The 18,307-nt window shown below is 37.7% G+C and overlaps 1 protein-coding gene across 17 annotated transcripts in view; it reads left to right on the plus strand.

Moving 5' to 3' along the window:
• The window catches only part of srcin1a (SRC kinase signaling inhibitor 1a), a 120,097-nt gene that overhangs the window by 81,299 nt on the left and 20,491 nt on the right, over positions 1 to 18,307 (plus strand). For 9 of the 17 annotated variants that reach the window (XM_079849628.1, XM_079849633.1, XM_079849622.1 and 6 more), the window contains 6 exons: positions 7,232 to 7,427; positions 9,940 to 10,232; positions 12,819 to 13,630; positions 15,040 to 15,132; positions 17,057 to 17,184; positions 17,771 to 17,791. In XM_079849628.1, the coding sequence (XP_079705754.1) occupies positions 7,232 to 7,427; positions 9,940 to 10,232; positions 12,819 to 13,630; positions 15,040 to 15,132; positions 17,057 to 17,184; positions 17,771 to 17,791 (1,543 nt within the window). The remainder of the gene's footprint in view (positions 1 to 7,231; positions 7,428 to 9,939; positions 10,233 to 12,818; positions 13,631 to 15,039; positions 15,133 to 17,056; positions 17,185 to 17,770; positions 17,792 to 18,307) is intronic. The other 8 variants (XM_079849620.1, XM_079849630.1, XM_079849619.1 and 5 more) reach the window with 7 other exon arrangements.

Genomic DNA, 18,307 nt, shown 5'->3' on the forward strand with positions numbered 1-18,307 from the left:
TCTGCCCCAAGTTCTATACATCTCACTTTGAGTGTTTATTTATTAAATATTTTAGTTTATTTGATTATGTTAAGATGAACAAGTATCCAGTTGCCTACTTTCTTGGGCTTTCTTGAATCAGTTCTCTGTGTGTGTGTGTGTGTGTGTGTGTGTGTGTGTGTGTGTGTGTGTGTGTGTGTGTGTGTGTGTGTGTGTGTGTGTGTGTGTGTGTGTGTGTGTGTGTGTGTGTGTGTGTGTGTGTGTGTGTGTGTGTGTGTGTGTGTGTGTGTGTGTGTGTGTGTGTGTGTGTGTGTGTGTGTGTTGTTTGTGTGTGTGTTGTTTGTGTGTGTGTGTGTGTGTGTGTGAGCCTATTTAGCTGTACAATAAAGACAAAATTGTAGCCAAAAGTGAGATAATTCAAGGTCATTGATCTGTGGGTCATGCGGGTCTGAGGCTGATTTGTGATGATCTGCTTCACTGGCTTTTATCTTCTAAATCTCATTGCCCTGTTCTTTCTTTCTATCTCCATCTATCTCTCTTTTACTTGCATCCATTTTCTTACATACCTTCCCATCAAACTATTAAGCCTTGCAGCTGAAGTCAGCTTAATAGAACAAACACATGGGTCTCTATAGATGTGTTTAAAAACTGAACTTCTTTGTTGTCACAGCATCTTAAAAACCCATGGCACAAGACTCTAGGAAAAAATCATCAGGAAGCCACAACAGTGAGTACGCTGATGTTGGTTCAGAAACAGACATATATACTTACTCACTCCATCAAATCCCTTGTTGTTAAACCTGTATTATATTATGAAAGATATTTATTCTAACAGGGATGAAATTTCTATTATATGTTATGTGATTAGAGATGGGTGTGCGTAATTGTACAAGGATACAGGAAATGGCCTCAGGCTGCGATAAACGTGTCATTAGAGTGAGACTCGGTAATCGGATCCTCCTGATTCCGTTCATTCTTATTACTTGTGTTACACTCCTCCTGTCAATAGACAGACACTCATTCCCTATGTCTAGCGTTAATTCTTTTTGGAATTTGACTGATATCATGAAAAATCCAGCTACTATAACACGCAAACAGCATGTCTGAGTGCATATCAACATTGATTTGGGACTAAACAGGTCTAGCTGTGTTTTCATGCCTGAGTCTGTCTGCGTGTTGTGTGTCTCAGTCGGGGTTTGTGAATCATATTATTTGTTTCTCTCATTCTAGACTAATGGACTCCCTCTGACCTGAACCTCTCGTTTATCCAATACTTAATCTTAACGTTTACTGTTTTATTAGTGTCCTCAGGAATTGTGGGCTTTCTGTGATAAAGGTCAGGAGAAAATTTTGGTTGTGGCCTATGGGATACCCAGATACTCGAGGAGGTTATGTATACTCGGACATGTATTCTCCTCTCCTCTCCTCTCCTCTCCTCTCCTCTCCTCTCCTCTCCTCTCCTCTCCTCTCCTCTCCTCTCCTCTCCTCTCCTCTCCTCTCCTCTCCTCTCCTCTTCTCTCCTCTCCTCTCCTCTCCTCTCCTCTCCTCTCCTCTCCTCTCCTCTCCTGATGTCCTGTTCTATTCTAGGTCTCATTTGCTTGTTCTTGTCATGGTAAGATGGATTGTCAGATGCTTTCAGAACATGTTTTCCTTTAGGTCCCAACATCTCCCCTGGCTGGTTACGCCATATAAAATTAGCCTCTCTGCAAATTACTGTCAGAGTCGTGGTTTGTCGATTTGGTTCCTCTCTCATTCTTGCTGTCTTGTTCTTTACTATGGTTTAAATAGTTGGAGCTAGTGATTTGTTAACAGTGAAGAGAGGGCCCAAAGCTTGTCGTTGACAGTGTTGGGGAGCAGCTAAGTTCAAGCTGCGGTGCTACGAAGATAAACATTCACTAGCTTGACAATACTTCAGTTGTATTCCAATTAGTCTAGCTTTTCAGGTAATTACCATTTTTCAGGTAGCTCTTGGAAGTCTGATTCATTAGTGAATCAATTTGTGAGGATTCACAATTGATTCACTGGATTCCAACATAGCGTGTGCGACGTGTAACATTTTTGTGTGTGAAATGTTTTGCTAAATTCTGCTGCTTATCACAGTGATTTGTATGATTAGGTTAAATATTTCTCAGATACGACCCAGGCTCATTGGAAAACCGTACGTGTGACAACATTTCTGCAAAGTGGTATTATGGTGCTTCTTGCACGTTTCGCAACATTTTTAAAGTGAAATGTCTAGTGAGTGGCGCAAAAAGCGCATTTAGTTTTATCTGAAACAGATGAACGTGAATGAAACATTTTATTATGTTTGTTCTTGTACGTACCATGGCAGTTCAGAAATAAGCTAAACCCTACCCTAAACCTAATCGACAGTGTTAACTAAAGCAAATGTGAGAGAAAAATGCATTTTCTGAAGCAACCATGCAATATCAGCTTGCTTCTACAGGTCTTTGAGCTCTTTTTTGTGACTCGTGTTTCATGGGACTCGTACCACTGGACTCGTATCTCAAGTTTACTATATCAGAAAAGCCATACTTGTAGAGCTGGTTGTGTGATGCAATTGCCAAAATGTAAAATATATGTAGTAGACAAATCATGCTCTATAGTTAAAATGTTTTAAGGGTCATAACATAGTATTTTGCAAGGAAAATGAGTCTTTAATAATCGATAATCTTCCCCTGTAATCATAATTAGTGTGAAAAGGAATAAAAGTTGTTGGTGTCTTACTGCCACTACTGGTCATTTCAAGTGGAAACTGCAGTGAATTGAAGAAATAATAATGTGTATTTATGTAGATTCAATGTAATTAACTTATTTATTTTCCAAAGGGTAACTAAAGTAATGTGACATGCCGAACTACAACCTAGTTGCAATTTAAAATAGCTTCTCCACAAATAGTCATTACCAGATTGCCCTGTTGAGTGAGTTCAAGTAATCATAAAATTCATGTTAATTAATGCTGGATTTTTCAGCAGGGAAGTTACACTAAACTGATCAAAAGTGACAGTAAAGATTTTATAATGTTACAAAAGATTTCTATTTGAAATAAATGCTGTTCTTTTTAATTTTTCTATTTATCAAAGAATACTGGAGAAATGCATCCTGGTTTCAGTTCAGCAAGCCTTTTCTTTTTCTTTAAGAAATTCATACTTTTATTTGGCAAGGATGCTAAATTGATCAAAAGTGACTTTAAAGATGTATATATAATGTAAAAAATCTATCTAGTAAAGGTGTGCTGAACTAATCCATTTTCCTCCTCTTTCCATCTCTTATCATTTCAGCCATCGTCATCGCTATTAGTCCCCAACGATAACTGCGGAGAATGCCGCCATTTTATGACCACCTACCAGCTTACCATTTCCCTGCTTTCTCTGCTTCTCTCAGCATAGGACAGAATAGGACAGCAATCTACCACAATTTTCCGGAGCAATTTCTGCTATGCCTTCAGCCTGCGTCTAACAATAGCAGGAGAGAGAGGAAGATTATTCTCTAGAGCAATTATTTTCTTTCTTTCTCACTCTCTCTATCATTGCTTTTCTTCATCTGCCTGTCTCTTTGTAATAATTAATAAAATTGTGCACATTATGCATTATATTATATACTATGTCTCCCATCATCTTATCTGCAATTTACACACTTCTTTCAATTATGGAAAAGAAAATATGCCTCTCTCGTTCTCTTTCGTTTTTCACACACATAAAAGAGGTTTCTGTAATATCTTAATTGTTACTCCTAGATGACAATGAAATTAAATGGAGAACTAATGAATACTTTTGCTGGAGTGTCCATATTTCTCAGATTTCATTTTTTTTTATATTAGTAATCTCTGTGTTAGAATACAGATTTCAAAATGAGCTCATTTTTGCATCAAATATTTGATGTGGACTATGATAGCCATGTTCATTTTTACTGCACTCTGCTTCTACTGTATTTCAGCAATTGTCTTATTTGTGTATTTTAATTTCTCCTAAGGAATTTTAGGATACACATCTTAAGTTATAGTACTTATACCACATTTTTGGAAGTTCATTTTGTTAATCTAATCCTGTCAGTCATATTACAATAATACCTGTCTGCTTACCTCATTAATCCAACATCCCTTCACCAACCTATTCCACATTTATTTTAATATAATATAATATAATATAATATAATATAATATAATATAATATAATATAATATAATATAATATAATATAATATAATATAATATAATATAATATAATAATACAATATAATATAATATAGCCAAATAATAATAAAAGTAATAAAATATATAAATCCAGCAAGCCACATCTGTTTACCACTATCACGCCTTACTAGGATTATAAAACAAGTGAACAGGTGAATTAAACACAAGTGGAGAATTTGATCATGTCCCCTGAACTATCTAAGAATAATATTTGTGTATTAAAATGTTCCAGTATGCACATCTCTCTGAACACTATTGAATGAGCGAATAACTAAGTGATTTCATACACGAGTAGGCTATTCATTCTCATGTTGCATTCAGTATCACTGCTTCTTTTGTTGTAGTGGATTTCCTAGGTTTGTGTGTATTTACTATAAACGTATGCAGTTCATGTCAGTCCTGTCCTGTCAGATTCTGTTACCTTCATTTCATTTTGTAGTCAGATGAATTTTGGCACGGGGTTGTCCTCCTCCCTGCTGTTGTAACAGAACAGAAGTGCGCGTGTCTGCGATGAAGGTAGAGATTTATTGCCGAGAATCCTACAGGGATCCCTGATTCCGTTTAATTCAGAAAATACAGCACTTTAGGAAGGTAATATGACACACAAGCTGACACGTTTATTGACAGAAAAACTCATTTGAAACGAAAGCGAGAGCTTGTGTGTTTATTGCATTTGACAAAAAGCCATTTGAAAGCACATTAGCGCAAGAGAGCGAGGGAGATTTTGATTACATGGATGGTCTTAAGGGTGTTTTCACTCATAGTTTGTTTAGAGCAACGTGGTGTGTTTTCTCCCTGCAGTCTGGGTTTGTAACCACACCAAAACAATGGAGAGTTTGCATTTTGTTTGCCAAGAGTCAGAACTGATCAAAGTACGTAGAAAAGTTTGGTAATTATCAGCAGTATACACCTTTAGGTCTGTTTGTGCTTTTACCTGCAGCAATCTACCCCTTCATTCCTTTGCCTCTGCTCTATATTTACCCATCTTTGCCCTAAAATGTATATATATATTTTTTATCTTACAGTGATTCTCTTTACAAAATTCCTCATATAGTGCGCAGTCAAACCTGATAGCAGGTGCAGGTTAGTTCCATTTATAGCATTTAGCTTAGCATAGAATAGCTATGGCAAATCTGGCAGTGTGTCTCTTTGTGTAGATAAACATCCTCTTATTTTGTAGATGTATGTATGTGCGTTTGTTGTATGTGTAGCACCAGGACTGCTCACTGTTGTGGACAAATTACCCCATTATAGTCACACTGGGGGGTCATCCATCAGCTCAGTTCCAGCCCTTTGTGCTCAGACACCGTTTGCAAGAGGACAACCATGCCACGGCCACTGTGCCTCACCATTTATGTGTGTGTGTGTGTGTGTTAGAGAGAGAGAGAGAGCTTGTACCCTGTGTGTAAACATCACACTCAGTTATTTGTTTTAAACTTAAACCTTTCTAAATGTTGTTTGATTTATGCTTAAAACAAGAAAAATACTTTCCAATAAGTTTAACTATAATTAAAAATGTACTGTTTAAAAGTTTGGGTCAGTAAGATTTATTAATTTTTTTATTCAGCAAGGATGAATTAAAAGGATCAAAATTGACAGTAAAAACCTTTAGATCAATTTTCAAATAAACGCTGTTCTTATTCACCAGACAATCCTGAAAAATGTATCATTGTTTTCACAAAAACTTTTCAACATTGATAATCAGAAATGTTTCTTGCATCAAATCATCATATTAGAATGATTTCTGAAGGATCATGTGACACTGAAGACTGGAGTAATGATGCTGAAAATTCAGCTTTGGCATCACAGGAATAAATGACATTTTAAAATGGTTAAAAATAGAAATTGGTTATTTCAATTGTAATAATGTTTCACAATATGACTGTTTTACTGTATTTTTGATCAAATAAACGCAGCCTTGGCGAGTATAAGCAGTGGCAGAACTAGAGCTTTAAACATGGGGTGGCCGAGGCTACATAAGGTGGTCCATAGACCATGAAAGAAAATTAGCGTGTAAACCTAACCTAGCATCAAAAATAGCATGAATGAATCCTATGATGGCTGATTAGAGGTAGAAGTGATAACCACGAGTTTTCTCATATTCACAATTAATATACATTGACAGTGTGTCATGCCGACGCATGTCAAAATAAATGCCTCGTTCAACAAAAGGTGAAATCAAATTTCAATCAGCATCAAACTGCCAGTATAGCGAATTAAATTCAAAGGTGTCCAGTGCCACCATGGACACCCCTATAGCTCCTCAACTGAGCCTCCTTTCCAAAACATAAAAAATCTTACCAACCCAAACTTTTCAATGGTTGTGTTTATTCGCTGAAAATAATATATGCTACACAAATGTGTTTATCAAGTAAACTTATCTTGTTTTAAAGATGTTTGGCTGTTTTGACTGAAAAACAAGACAAAAATACCAATTAAGAGTGATTTTTCGCAGCACAGAGGAGAATTGATCTGATGTATGGTGATGTTGCTCTGTGGATGCGTCCTGCTCTACAAACCAGCTTGCCAGTCTTTACCCAGTGCATCCTGGGAGCTCATTACAGGTGTCTCCGAGCTTGTGAAACACACCACGATGCGGTTGTGTGAACCCTCTTCATTAAATACTACAAAACAAACAATACTGAAATACTGAAACGTTTGACAAGAAGTCCACAGGTGTGCGATTTACACTTACTGTATATGCTATAGTGAGGCAGACAGGTTTGTTCTGTGTAATTGTTAGCGTCTCAGTCTGTTTGTTGAGATATATCCACAGAGACTTGTTTGTCCTGCGAGTCATTTTTCCTTTCAATGTATTTCTGTTTTTCCCATCATTACACACACACAGAATCAGGTACACATTATCTGCTTTGCTTTCTCACATTGGAGCAGTGATAATATGTTCTGTGAGATTTGTTTTGTAGAAACTTGACACGTTTAGGTGCAATTTACTCTGGTTGGAGGAATTTGCTCTTGGTTTCTCCTTGTGAGTAAGTAATGTTTGTCTTTTACATCATGCCGTTTAAAATGCTGAAAATCTCTCTCTCTCTCTGTCATTTAGAGTCGTAGTCCACGTCACTCCCAGTCCACTCAGTCAGGTTTGGCAGACCAGGCGTCTAAACTGTCCTTCGCATCTGCTGAGTCTCTGGAGACCATGTCAGAGGCCGACATGCCGCTGGGCTTCAACCGCATGAACCGTTTCCGTCAGAGCCTCCCTCTTTCCCGCTCTGCAAGCCAGAATAAACTACGTTCTCCAGGTAATGTATACACACACATTATCTGAGTATCAATCGACCGTTTACAGTAAATTACCCCTTTTACCTGACACTCAAAAGACTGAATCCCCACATACACACAAGAATAAGTAGCAACTTTACTAGTGACAGGGCTGTGGTGCTGTCACGGCTAACATGTTCTCCAATGATTATGCAGATCTGAGTCCGACCTACACTATCGTTCAAAAGTATGATTTTTTTGTTTTTTAATTAATACTATTATTAAGCAAACCCTATTGAACAAATGACCCCTCCAATTTAATTACAATTATAATGATATATTACAATAAATCATATGTTCTAATATTATATTTTTATTCATTAATGTTACATCATTAATATGTTACATATAGAAATATGCAAGCAAAAACAATGCTTGTCCCCAAAACACTGCTTGTATACAGACAGCTGGCCTGCTCACACTCAACCCTGCAAGACCAGCTTCACCAGCTCAGTTTTGCTTTAGAACGGCATGAATATGTTCATGAAGAATACTGGAGAAATGCATCCTGGTTTCAGTTCAGCAAGCTTTTTCTTTTTCTTTAAGAAATTCCTACTTTTATTTGGCAAGGATGCTAAATTGATCAAAAGTGACTTTAAAGATGTGTATATAATGTAAAAAATCTATCACAGAATCTACAAAACTATTAATCAGCACAACTGCTTTTAACATTGGTAATAATAAGAAATGTTTCAGAATTAGAATATCTGAAGGATCATATTACACTGAAGACTGGATTAATGATGCTGAAAATTTAGCTTTGCATCACAGAAATAAGTTACATTTTAAATATATATTCAAATAGAAAGCAGTTCTTTTAAATTGTATTAATATTTCACAATTTGATTGTTTTACTGTATTTTGATCAAATAAATGCAGCCTTGGCGAGCATAAGCAGTGGCTGAACTAGAGTTTTATACATGGGTTTTATACTTGGCTACATAATTTCCTCTGTCATGTAATGACACACATAGCTCATAAATAATAAACAACTTCACTAGTGCCTCTTATTCATCCAATCCACTGTACAACTTGCTGTAACTAAATGAGTGTTTACCAGACTTTTCTGAACTATTACTGTATAACAAATATAAATCACAGAAAACCATTTTAGCCTTTCGAGAGACTATTTCAGGGTGCAACTGAGAAGCAAGAAGCTTTGTTAAAATGTGCACATTAATCCAAAGGTTATGCAGAAATTTACTTGGAAGTTTAAGACAAATATGTATTCATTGTGATAAACATTTCCTTGTAAATAACTCAAGGAAAGAAATTTTCATGTTGCAATGAATCAAACATCAGCACATTATCCTCAGGAAATATGTGTGGGATAAATGAAGTAACACATTTTTTTCAGAAGCTTTTTAAATGACAAACTATTTTTTATTTTAATGAGACAAAGTGCTACATCACTGTTTTAATGTCACATTGTACTGTGTATGCAGCTTTACAGTCAAGTGAGATGACCCAATATTTAAACACATTCTCGTGACATTAATTGCGATGTCTGATTCATTCTATTGAATCACTTTGTTTGGATGATTCATGTAAATCAGCCCACAGTACTGATTTGCTTTCGGCTGAAGATGACATTTCCCTGTTCTGCAATTAGATAATGTGAAATGTTTTCTACTTTTTGATAGTTAATAGCAGTGTGTTAATTACAGCAGTACAATGCATTCACATTAACTGACCTTCAACAGTTTGTTTTTTAGCTTTGGTTTCCATAGTGTGAAATATCTCTTAGTCTCGAACTTTCACTCTGTGTGTGTGCTAGCAGCAAGCGCACAATATTTGCTGAAAGTGATTCGGTTTGAACTGTTCCCCACAGAGAGATTATTGTCCCATCAGCAGGAAGTTTAGAATCGCCTGCTGCCCCGTTAGGTGAAGTGTGCCGAGATAAACTGACAGAAACTGATGACAAAATGTCTGCAGGAGAAGTTCAGCAGCCGTAAACATGAGACTCTGTCACAGTGGTTTAGAGTGCACTCAAAAAATATTTAAGCGTACATTTAAAACGTATCATATGTCCATCCATTAGGATGTTTTAACACAGTTTAACATAAACTAATCAACTTAATGTGATGCTTGTCTGATATATGTCAGTCACACAACTCGTGGCATAGTTTATTATTAACTATTTGCATGGATTTGAAATGATCAAAATGCATTCTTTCAAATTGCTTAAAATCAGCATAGAAATTACATTTATTCAGTATGAACATGGTTGAAATATGGTTAGTTGTGCAACAACTTGACAAATTGACAAATTAGATTTTCAGTTTCTTAGTACTGTTCAAGAAATCTTACCTATTTCTTACCCTTTTGATTTATGTATGACTTACAAATATGCATCACATCCAGTTTATTAGTTTATGTGAAAACTGTGTAATCCAATTGGATGGAGATTTTATATGCAATTCAAATACATAATCTTAATCATGGTGTTCTTTCCTGACTTTCTTTTTACGGCTTCTCCTTCTCTCTCCGAAGGTGTCCTCTTCCTGCAGTTCGGAGATGAGACCAGGCGTGTTCATATCACTCATGAGCTCAACAGTTTAGAGACATTGCACGCGCTCATCGTGCACATGTTCCCTCAGAAGCTGACAGCAGGAATGCTGAAGTCCCCGAACACGGCCATCTTGATCAAAGATGAAGCCAGGAACGTCTTCTACGAGCTGGAGGACGTGAGAGACATACAGGACCGCAGTATCATTAAAATCTATCGCAAAGAGCCCATCTATGCCTCCTATCCTGCGGCACATCTGGCCAACGGAGACCTCAGGGTGAGATATTTCTACCGTATTCAATGATTCAGTTTGTTTAACATCTTACATTGTCCCAGCATGGGCTTATGGGTAAAATAAGGCACAGAGCATGTTTTCTTTTCCAAGTCAAAATAAGAAATTACAAGGTTATGGATGAAGATCCCAGTATGTGTCAAAATCAGAGACAAACCTAACCTTAAAATTGACGTCGCAGTCCTCTTTGCGTGTTTTAAATATTTCAAAGGGAAGTACCCGGTGTTTGATCCATTGAGTGACGTCTTTCAGATTTTGGATGTTCTTGAACTCGGAGGTTTTTGAATTATGCACAGTTTTTGGCATATCACTTGGGAGTTGGTTTCACTTTGTGAGCTCGCTGTGCTACCACAGGAGTTTGATGTGGGTTGACTTTGAAATGCAATCATGTTGCGTCACTCTGTTGATCAAATGTTCATTTTTGCTTCTCTGGTGCGAGTCGTCTTTACCATTTCATACTCTCTGAGAGCGTCAAGCTCACTCTCAGCTAACATTAGACATGAGTCGGTTAATGTATGCAAATATTTCTGCTTATTGTCTGTTTGTGGGGGTGTATGAGTGCACAATCATGTCTGAGTGTGTTTATTCTGTTCTTTGTTTTTTCTTTTTTATTCTGTTTTTATTTATAAGGGTTGGGAAAGTAGAATAATAAAGACAACATGTTTCCCCTCAAGTTTACTCAAGTTGAATTATATATATTTTTATTTTTTTAATTCAAATGTTTGAAAATTAAATAATGAAATTATTATCTGGAAATGAATCACTTTCTGCTAATTTTTTTTATATAAGTCGTCAGTCTGTAGTCAGTCAGTCTATGACCTTCTATAACCCTAGGACCCCAGTTTGAAAACCCCTAGTTTTTTAGGTTAGTTTGCTGCTTTTTATTTTTTTAATTAAATAAAAGTGATTCCAAATTGGCAAACTGCAGTGACAAGTTCATTGTGCCTTTTGACTACTACGAGCACTGAAAATAGCAATGTGCTGAAACGTTTGCTCCTGCTCATTTGTTTTTAATTTGCTTTGCACTTTTTGCAGTTTGCAATCCAGAAAAAAAAAAAAAAAAAAAAAGTTTTGATAGACTTCTGTAGTCTGTACCGAATCCAGTGTGCGGCCAGTCACCTTCTTGCTTGCCTTTTGACTCCGTAGAATTGATTAAAATTACCATTCGAGTTGAACCCCTACAGCCCTTCGCTGTTTTTGTGTGCGTGTGTTCTTATGGTTTATGAGGACACAATGTGTATAATGGCACATACCCCTAGATTTAGGGATAGAGTTAGTGTAGAGGGATAAAATATACAGCAGAACTCTGGACAGAACATGTCAACTGCTCCCTGGAGTGTGTACAGTAGTTGCTTGCATTTACTTCAATGTGTCTGTGTATGCAGGCTAACAAGCTATATACCTGTAATGCTTCAATAAGTTTGACTACTCTCAGAGTAGGAGAACAAAAGGGAACAGAGATGGGAAGAGGGGAAAAGAAGCAAAGTATATAAAGAAAAGATGGATGAGTGCCTTAAGATGAATCAAAACAAGCTGTGGCGTAAATGCAAGTAAAATAACAAGCAGATATAGACGTTATGAAATTATATGCAGGATTGGAAATGAGAGGTGAAAAGAAAAAGTACCGAGATGCAACCTGGCAGAAAAAGGGATCTAATAGATGAGTGTGGGTTTCCTGGTGTTTGTGAATGGAGAGTTTAAAAGCTCTTCTTCTGCTCATTGTAGCTTAGTAAAATATATGCGCTCACTCAGAAGTGGTGGTGAAATCTGAATACAGTGTCATGTAATCCAATGTTATGCCAGTAGCTTTAGCTAGGCTGGGTGAAAGGAGTGAATAGGGTGAATGGAGCTCCCCGGAGTTGAATTACAGACCGATGAAAAGAAAGAGTGAGAGAGAACTAGAGAATGGGGCAATGAGTCTAGAGCTCCGCTCTTGGTTTCGTGCTAAACCTCAGAGGATTGCTTTTGCTTTGAGACATTTAATTTGTCAGCACCACATTTTCACGTTTAAATTATTTTTGGCAGATATCCACATCTCTTTAACACTTCGAACTATGAGTGTGACATAGTCAATCTATGAAACTGACGCCTTGTCAATTTTTGAAAGGTGGTTTTTACAGTAAATGTCTGTAGGATTTGAACCATTCTATCTGACAAATAATATCTATATGTGCCAATAGATTTTATTCTGCAATCTGAATGTTAATGAATACAAATTAATATGTTAAATCATTCTGCTCATAAATAGTAGAAAGCAAACACTTTTAGAAAAAGTTAAATAAACGGGTTATGCTTGACAGGTCTTGTCAAGTATGACAAACAAATTCTAAATGTTAAATCAAGAGTAGAACTGGACAATTTATGAACTTGGCTGCCCTGAAAACACAAATAATGTCACTTCCTCATCATAATGTAATTTAAAATGTTATGAACACAAATGGAATGACTTCCCTACATCATTTCTATGTTCATGTATTCAGTCTTTTACCTCTAGAACTTGGATTCATATTAAGTTACTCAGAGTGATGTATTCATAAAATGCTGTTATTATTTTTTTCTGTCTTGTTTTAGAGAGAGATGGTTTACACATCCAGGGACTCGTCACCTACCCGTCGCCTCAACACTCTTCCTTCCTCCACTGCCTCACCCTCCTCCGGCTCCCCTTCCCGATCCCGTCTCTCCTACAGCGGAGGTCGTCCCCCGTCTTTCGCTGGCCCGGGTCACCCTCACCCCCAGGGCTCCCAGCATCAGTCTCACTCCCACCACCCTTCTCCCTCTCACGGACAGGCTCAAGGCCTAACCGCCTCCTCCTCGGCCATCCTGGAGCGCCGTGATGTCAAACCTGACGAGGAGATGTCTGGCAAAAATATGGTCCTCCTGAAGAATGAAGGTCTTTATGCTGATCCCTACAGCTTGATGCACGAGGGTCGTCTTAGTATCGCTTCTACTCAGTCCCTGGCCACCATCGCTGACCCCTTCGGCTTCCCTGTGTCAGGAGGGCTGTACCGCAGAGGTTCAGTTCGGTCTCTCAGTACGTACTCAGCCGCAGCGCTGCAAAGCGACCTAGAGGACAGCCTGTATAAACCTGGAGGTTCTCTATACTCTGATACATATGGCAGCTCTACGCTCGGCATGGGCTTTCGTTTGCCGCCCTCCTCCCCGCAGAAGATTCCCGATGTGCAGCTGCGTGACAGGGATTCGTTCACCGGATCTCCAAGCCGAGGGTCACCTGTGAGAACGACCTTCCGCAAGGACTCCGCTTCCTCTTCTGTGTTTGTAGAGAGTCCGAAGTCCAGACCCAGCTCCAGTTCTGAACCCCTAGGAGATGGGAGTAAGGGACCTGGATTTGGGTCGCAATTGTCTGGGGGCGAGACCGACGCACGGTAAGCACTGGAAATGTATGGATGTGCATGGATGTGGTACAGGGTAGCTGTGAGTTTGTGGATGTGAGGACATTTATGCACTTTTTCTTTGACAAATGCACATTTTCATTGACAAGAAGTATACATCAGTCTAAAGACTCTAAACAAACAAATTAATAAGCAGAATTTATCATTGCAAATGCCAGATAGAAAGATCCTTGAGCGCATGACTGTTCAAAAGTTTGGTGTATGTAAAAAAAAAAAGGTAAATAGCTTTGAAAGAATTTTCATATAAAATAAGAATTTTGTTATATAAATACCTTGTTCTTCCCTCATATTTGGGCCATTAAAACAAATATCCCCTCCGACATCACTTTTGGCCACTAATGGGTATATAAAATATTTTTTAAAAGTTTAAAATGTAATTTATTTCTGCGATGGCAAAGGTCAATTTTCAGCTTCATTATTCCAGTCTTCAGTGTCACATGATCCTTCAGAAATCATTCTAATGATGATTAAAACTTTTGCAGCATTATAAATGCCTTTACTTTTACTGTTAATCAGTTGAATGCATCCTTTATTAATCAAAATCTTAATTTCTTTACATTTTTTATGGACACCAAACTTTTGAACTGTGGTGTAGTAATGCATAAACATTTAAAACTTTTTTGGTGTTTACAAAACCGCTTCACTGCCTATTAATATTTGAAAAAAAAAAAAAGTTTTTCAAAAATTTGGTGCAAAATTTGGGTTTATATGGTTTATTAGGTAATAAAATGTCACATGGCATGACTCTTTGAACTGTAAACCTTGAAAATATACAGTATTTTTAAAAACATTTTTAAAAAGTTTTGAAAAAAACTATTGCTGTTTACTTGGTTACACCACATTACATTTTTAGAGTCTTTAATTTGCAACTTTTTGCACAATTATTATGAAACCAACATGAATACACAGAGTACATTTCAAACAAGTGTTTTTTATTATTATTTTGTATTGTTTTCTTCATATTTACTGTGGGCCTTCTTAACCCATATGCATTATTTGTGGCATTATTTTCTTTTATTGGGAAGTCCTGGGATTGTGTGGCACATTTTAAAATGAGACTGGGTTATATTCTTACTTAGTCTCCTCCCAAGCAGATTGATCCAACAGCTAAAACGTTTTTATTCTAAAGGGGAGCGACCTCTCCTCACTTAAAAAACAAAACCTGCACTCGGGCAATGGCACTTGTGTATTGAGACATATTGAGTGATGCCTCTAGACAATCCATGGTTAGGAGAAATGTTGCTGTCTCTGAACCGATAGGTAATGGATCATCTACTAAACCGTGCCTACAGGACATAATATTTAAGAGAACGTTTAAGTGAAAACCCCTAGAAAATGTATAATTAAAAAGTGTACTTATCAATTTTTTTCTGTCTTGTTAGCAGGGATCGTATGGAGGCAATGGAGAAGCAGATAGCCAGTCTGACTGGACTGGTTCAGAGCGTCCTAACCCGAGCACCAGACAGCGACAGCACGTAAGACAAATACCCATTGAGCCATCTTTGATTCATTTACATGAAACCAGAGCCGATCAGATGCTCATTTACATTGACAAAACCAACCTTATAAAAGTCATCTCACTCGTACATACCATCAGCCATGACAGGCTTCTGATGTGCCAATCACAGTAAACATCTGACACATAAAGGCCATTGAACATGGTACGCAGTAACTGCGATTTCCCAGGTCAACTTATTTTATGGGAAAATATCACTTTTATGGAGATTAATGGCACTAATAAATGGCATTTAAGTAAGTTTTTGTCATGCAATATAGTATTTACAGTAAATAAATCAGAGATGCAGCATGCTTTTGCTCTCTAGCATAGAGCTAAAGCAGTAGTGAGTACTGTTATGCTAACACGTTCCATACTACCTCTCATGTGTACCTGCTGCGTACCTTGTGAAATGCACTAATGCATTCAACCATTTCACACATACTCAGTGTTGTTAGCATGGAACCATTTTTCTTTCATGCAGTAATATCCTAAGCTCTCATGTTTGCTATGTAGCCATTGGCTTTTCTTATGTTTCAAAAGCTTGCAAATGTGTCTTCACTTGCTGAATGTTAAGTGCTTGTATTGAAATTGTGTGTGCTGGTGGTATTTTCTTTTTTTGTCCTGCGGTCGCCATGAGTCTCTTTGTACTGGTGCTTTGATGTTGCTGGACATTTATTGTCATTCATATTCGATGTGACAAGTCATTCACGCCAACTATGGAATATTTTACAGTATGTAAGGAAATTAATATTATTTAGATAATTACCTCCAAAAGAGAGTGTTGAGGTCAAAGTGTCGAGTAGAGATTAAAGTAAAGAGTAAAGAAATAAATGCGTTGTATAAAGAGAAAATTCAGTAAATAGGGTTGTTAATTAATATTAGATAGAGTTAGGATAGAAGCTGTTGACACTACGCCTGATGCAAATACTGTTGCTTAGTGAAGTTGTTTTATTTTTTTAAATAGAAATAAATCAGACAATCACAGTGCAAACCTGTTCACTTGTTGTTTAGAAGGATTTTGTTTCAAATCTTTGTTTCAATTTTGTGCTCATAATTGAGGCTTGGTGTGAAATACAGTAGGTCTTAAAGATAGTGTTAAGTGAGAGTCCATTGCTTATTCTTTTACATTATCATAGCCAGTTGTGGTGGAGCATAGCATTTGAAGTGTTTTCGATTATAAAGGTAGCTAGTTCAATATGAATCTCAGTAGTTTATTGGGTTGAATACCTCAGTTCTAATACACTACCATCTAAAAGTTTGGGATCTGTTTAATGTGTTAGAAATAAGTCTCTTATGCTCATCAAGGCTGCCTTTATTTGATTAAAAAATATATTTTAAATGTAATGTATTCCTGTCATGTCAAAGCTGAATTATCAGCATCATTACTCTTCAGTGTCACATGATCCTTCAGAAATCACTCTGATATGATGATTTGCTGCTAAAGAAACATTTCTTCTTATTATGTTGAAAACAACTGCTTTTTCAGGATTTTTTAATTAATAGAAAGTCAATATAATCAATACAATTCGAAACTGAAGTCTTTTGTAACATTCTAAATGTCTTTACTGACTCTTTTGATCAATGTAATGCATCATTGCTGGATAAAATTATTAATAAAAAAAAAATCTTACTGACCACAAACTTTGGAATGGTAGTGAACATGTTTTAACAGTTTATAGGTTTAATAAAGATGTGTTACTCAGAGGAATTGTAAAGTGTGGCATAGTAGCAGTGCTTTGGTAGTAGCGTAAAACAAGATATAGTATAGTGTCACCCATTATTAGGCACAGAGGAGGCTAGTGTAGTATAGCTGTAGAACAGTGCATGCTAGAGTAGTGTAGCGTCAGTGTAGCGCTAGGTGCTGTAGTACAGTGGTAGTATCATGGCTGTATGATCCTCAGATGCGGCCTGCTGCGTCTCTGCATGATGGCGGGCTGCCCTCCGGACCAGGGGGCGGACTTTTCACGGCCCTTCCCTTTCTCTTCCAGCGAGAAGACCGAATCCACCAGCGACGGCTCCGCCACAGGAAGTGAGTCCAGCTACTTCTCTATGGTTGTCCAGAGCAGTCGTGAGGCAAAACTAATGTCTGATATCTCTAATGCTGTGTTCTAAATAGATCAGGCTGGCCCAAGTTTGAAACACTGATGATCTCAAACAGGCCTTTGGCTTGGATGTATTAAAACAACCAGACATGGCATTCTTTATCAGAGTTCACCTGAATGAAGGACCCTACTTTGAGTTCACTCCTTTGTTCTTCTTTGTCAGAATAACCTTCATGTTTTCACGGATAGAGTAGAGTTCAGTACTTTTTTCTCTCGTTCTCCTTCTCAAATCTGTAACGGGCGTCCTCAGAGAACGTCTTCTGAGTGGTCAGCCCTTCAAAGGCTGCAGCTAGAGTTTTGATTTGCTAGATTTGTCTTTGAAGATTCTCCACGGTTTGAGCGGTGAGTCTAAATTGACTCGCGCCTCAGTAAAGGGCCATTGAAAGGGTATCCCATGAGTCTCCCCCTTTGAATTTGATCTACAACAGGTCCCATTTAGCACTCTGTTTCTTTACTTCATTATGCCTATTTAGTTAACTGGAACAAGCTGACAGCTTCTACTGTATGTTACAGCTGGCCGGCTGAAAAAGAAAGGTAGCCTTGTCTCTGCTCTCTCATGTTTAATGTGCATTGGTGTGTCTTTCCCGGTGTATGTAGTGTGCGTGTCTGTTTTTACGAAAATGTGATCCTTCTGCTTATTTAATGCCTGTTCCCACTGTAGCTTTTTATGGTATCTATCCTCTACGGCCTGCCTGCACTAGATATTTCTCTCCCTCAGTCTGTTTTCCCTACTAAACTTGACACATTCACACAATGAAAAATTTCCCTAATCTTAGGGAATCAGTACATGTACCCTTTTGTTAAAAACGACTGACTGGAGAGTGCTGGTATTCCTCACTAACAGCATGTTCCTCAGTGGACCCTGGAGGTGACGACATGCTTTGTGTGTGTGCGGGTTAGTGTATCTCTGTCTGAAAACACAAGGAAGGATGGCTGTAGAGCAAAAGCGCTAAATCCGGTTTCTGGAGATCTTCCGTCCCGCAGAGTTTAACTTCAATCCTAATCAAACGCACACAATCCAGCTAGTCAAGGTCATGGGGTTCACTTGAT

The sequence above is a fragment of the Squalius cephalus genome, assembly GCF_949319135.1.
Source record: "Squalius cephalus genome assembly, chromosome: 1".
NCBI lineage: Eukaryota > Metazoa > Chordata > Actinopteri > Cypriniformes > Leuciscidae > Squalius > Squalius cephalus.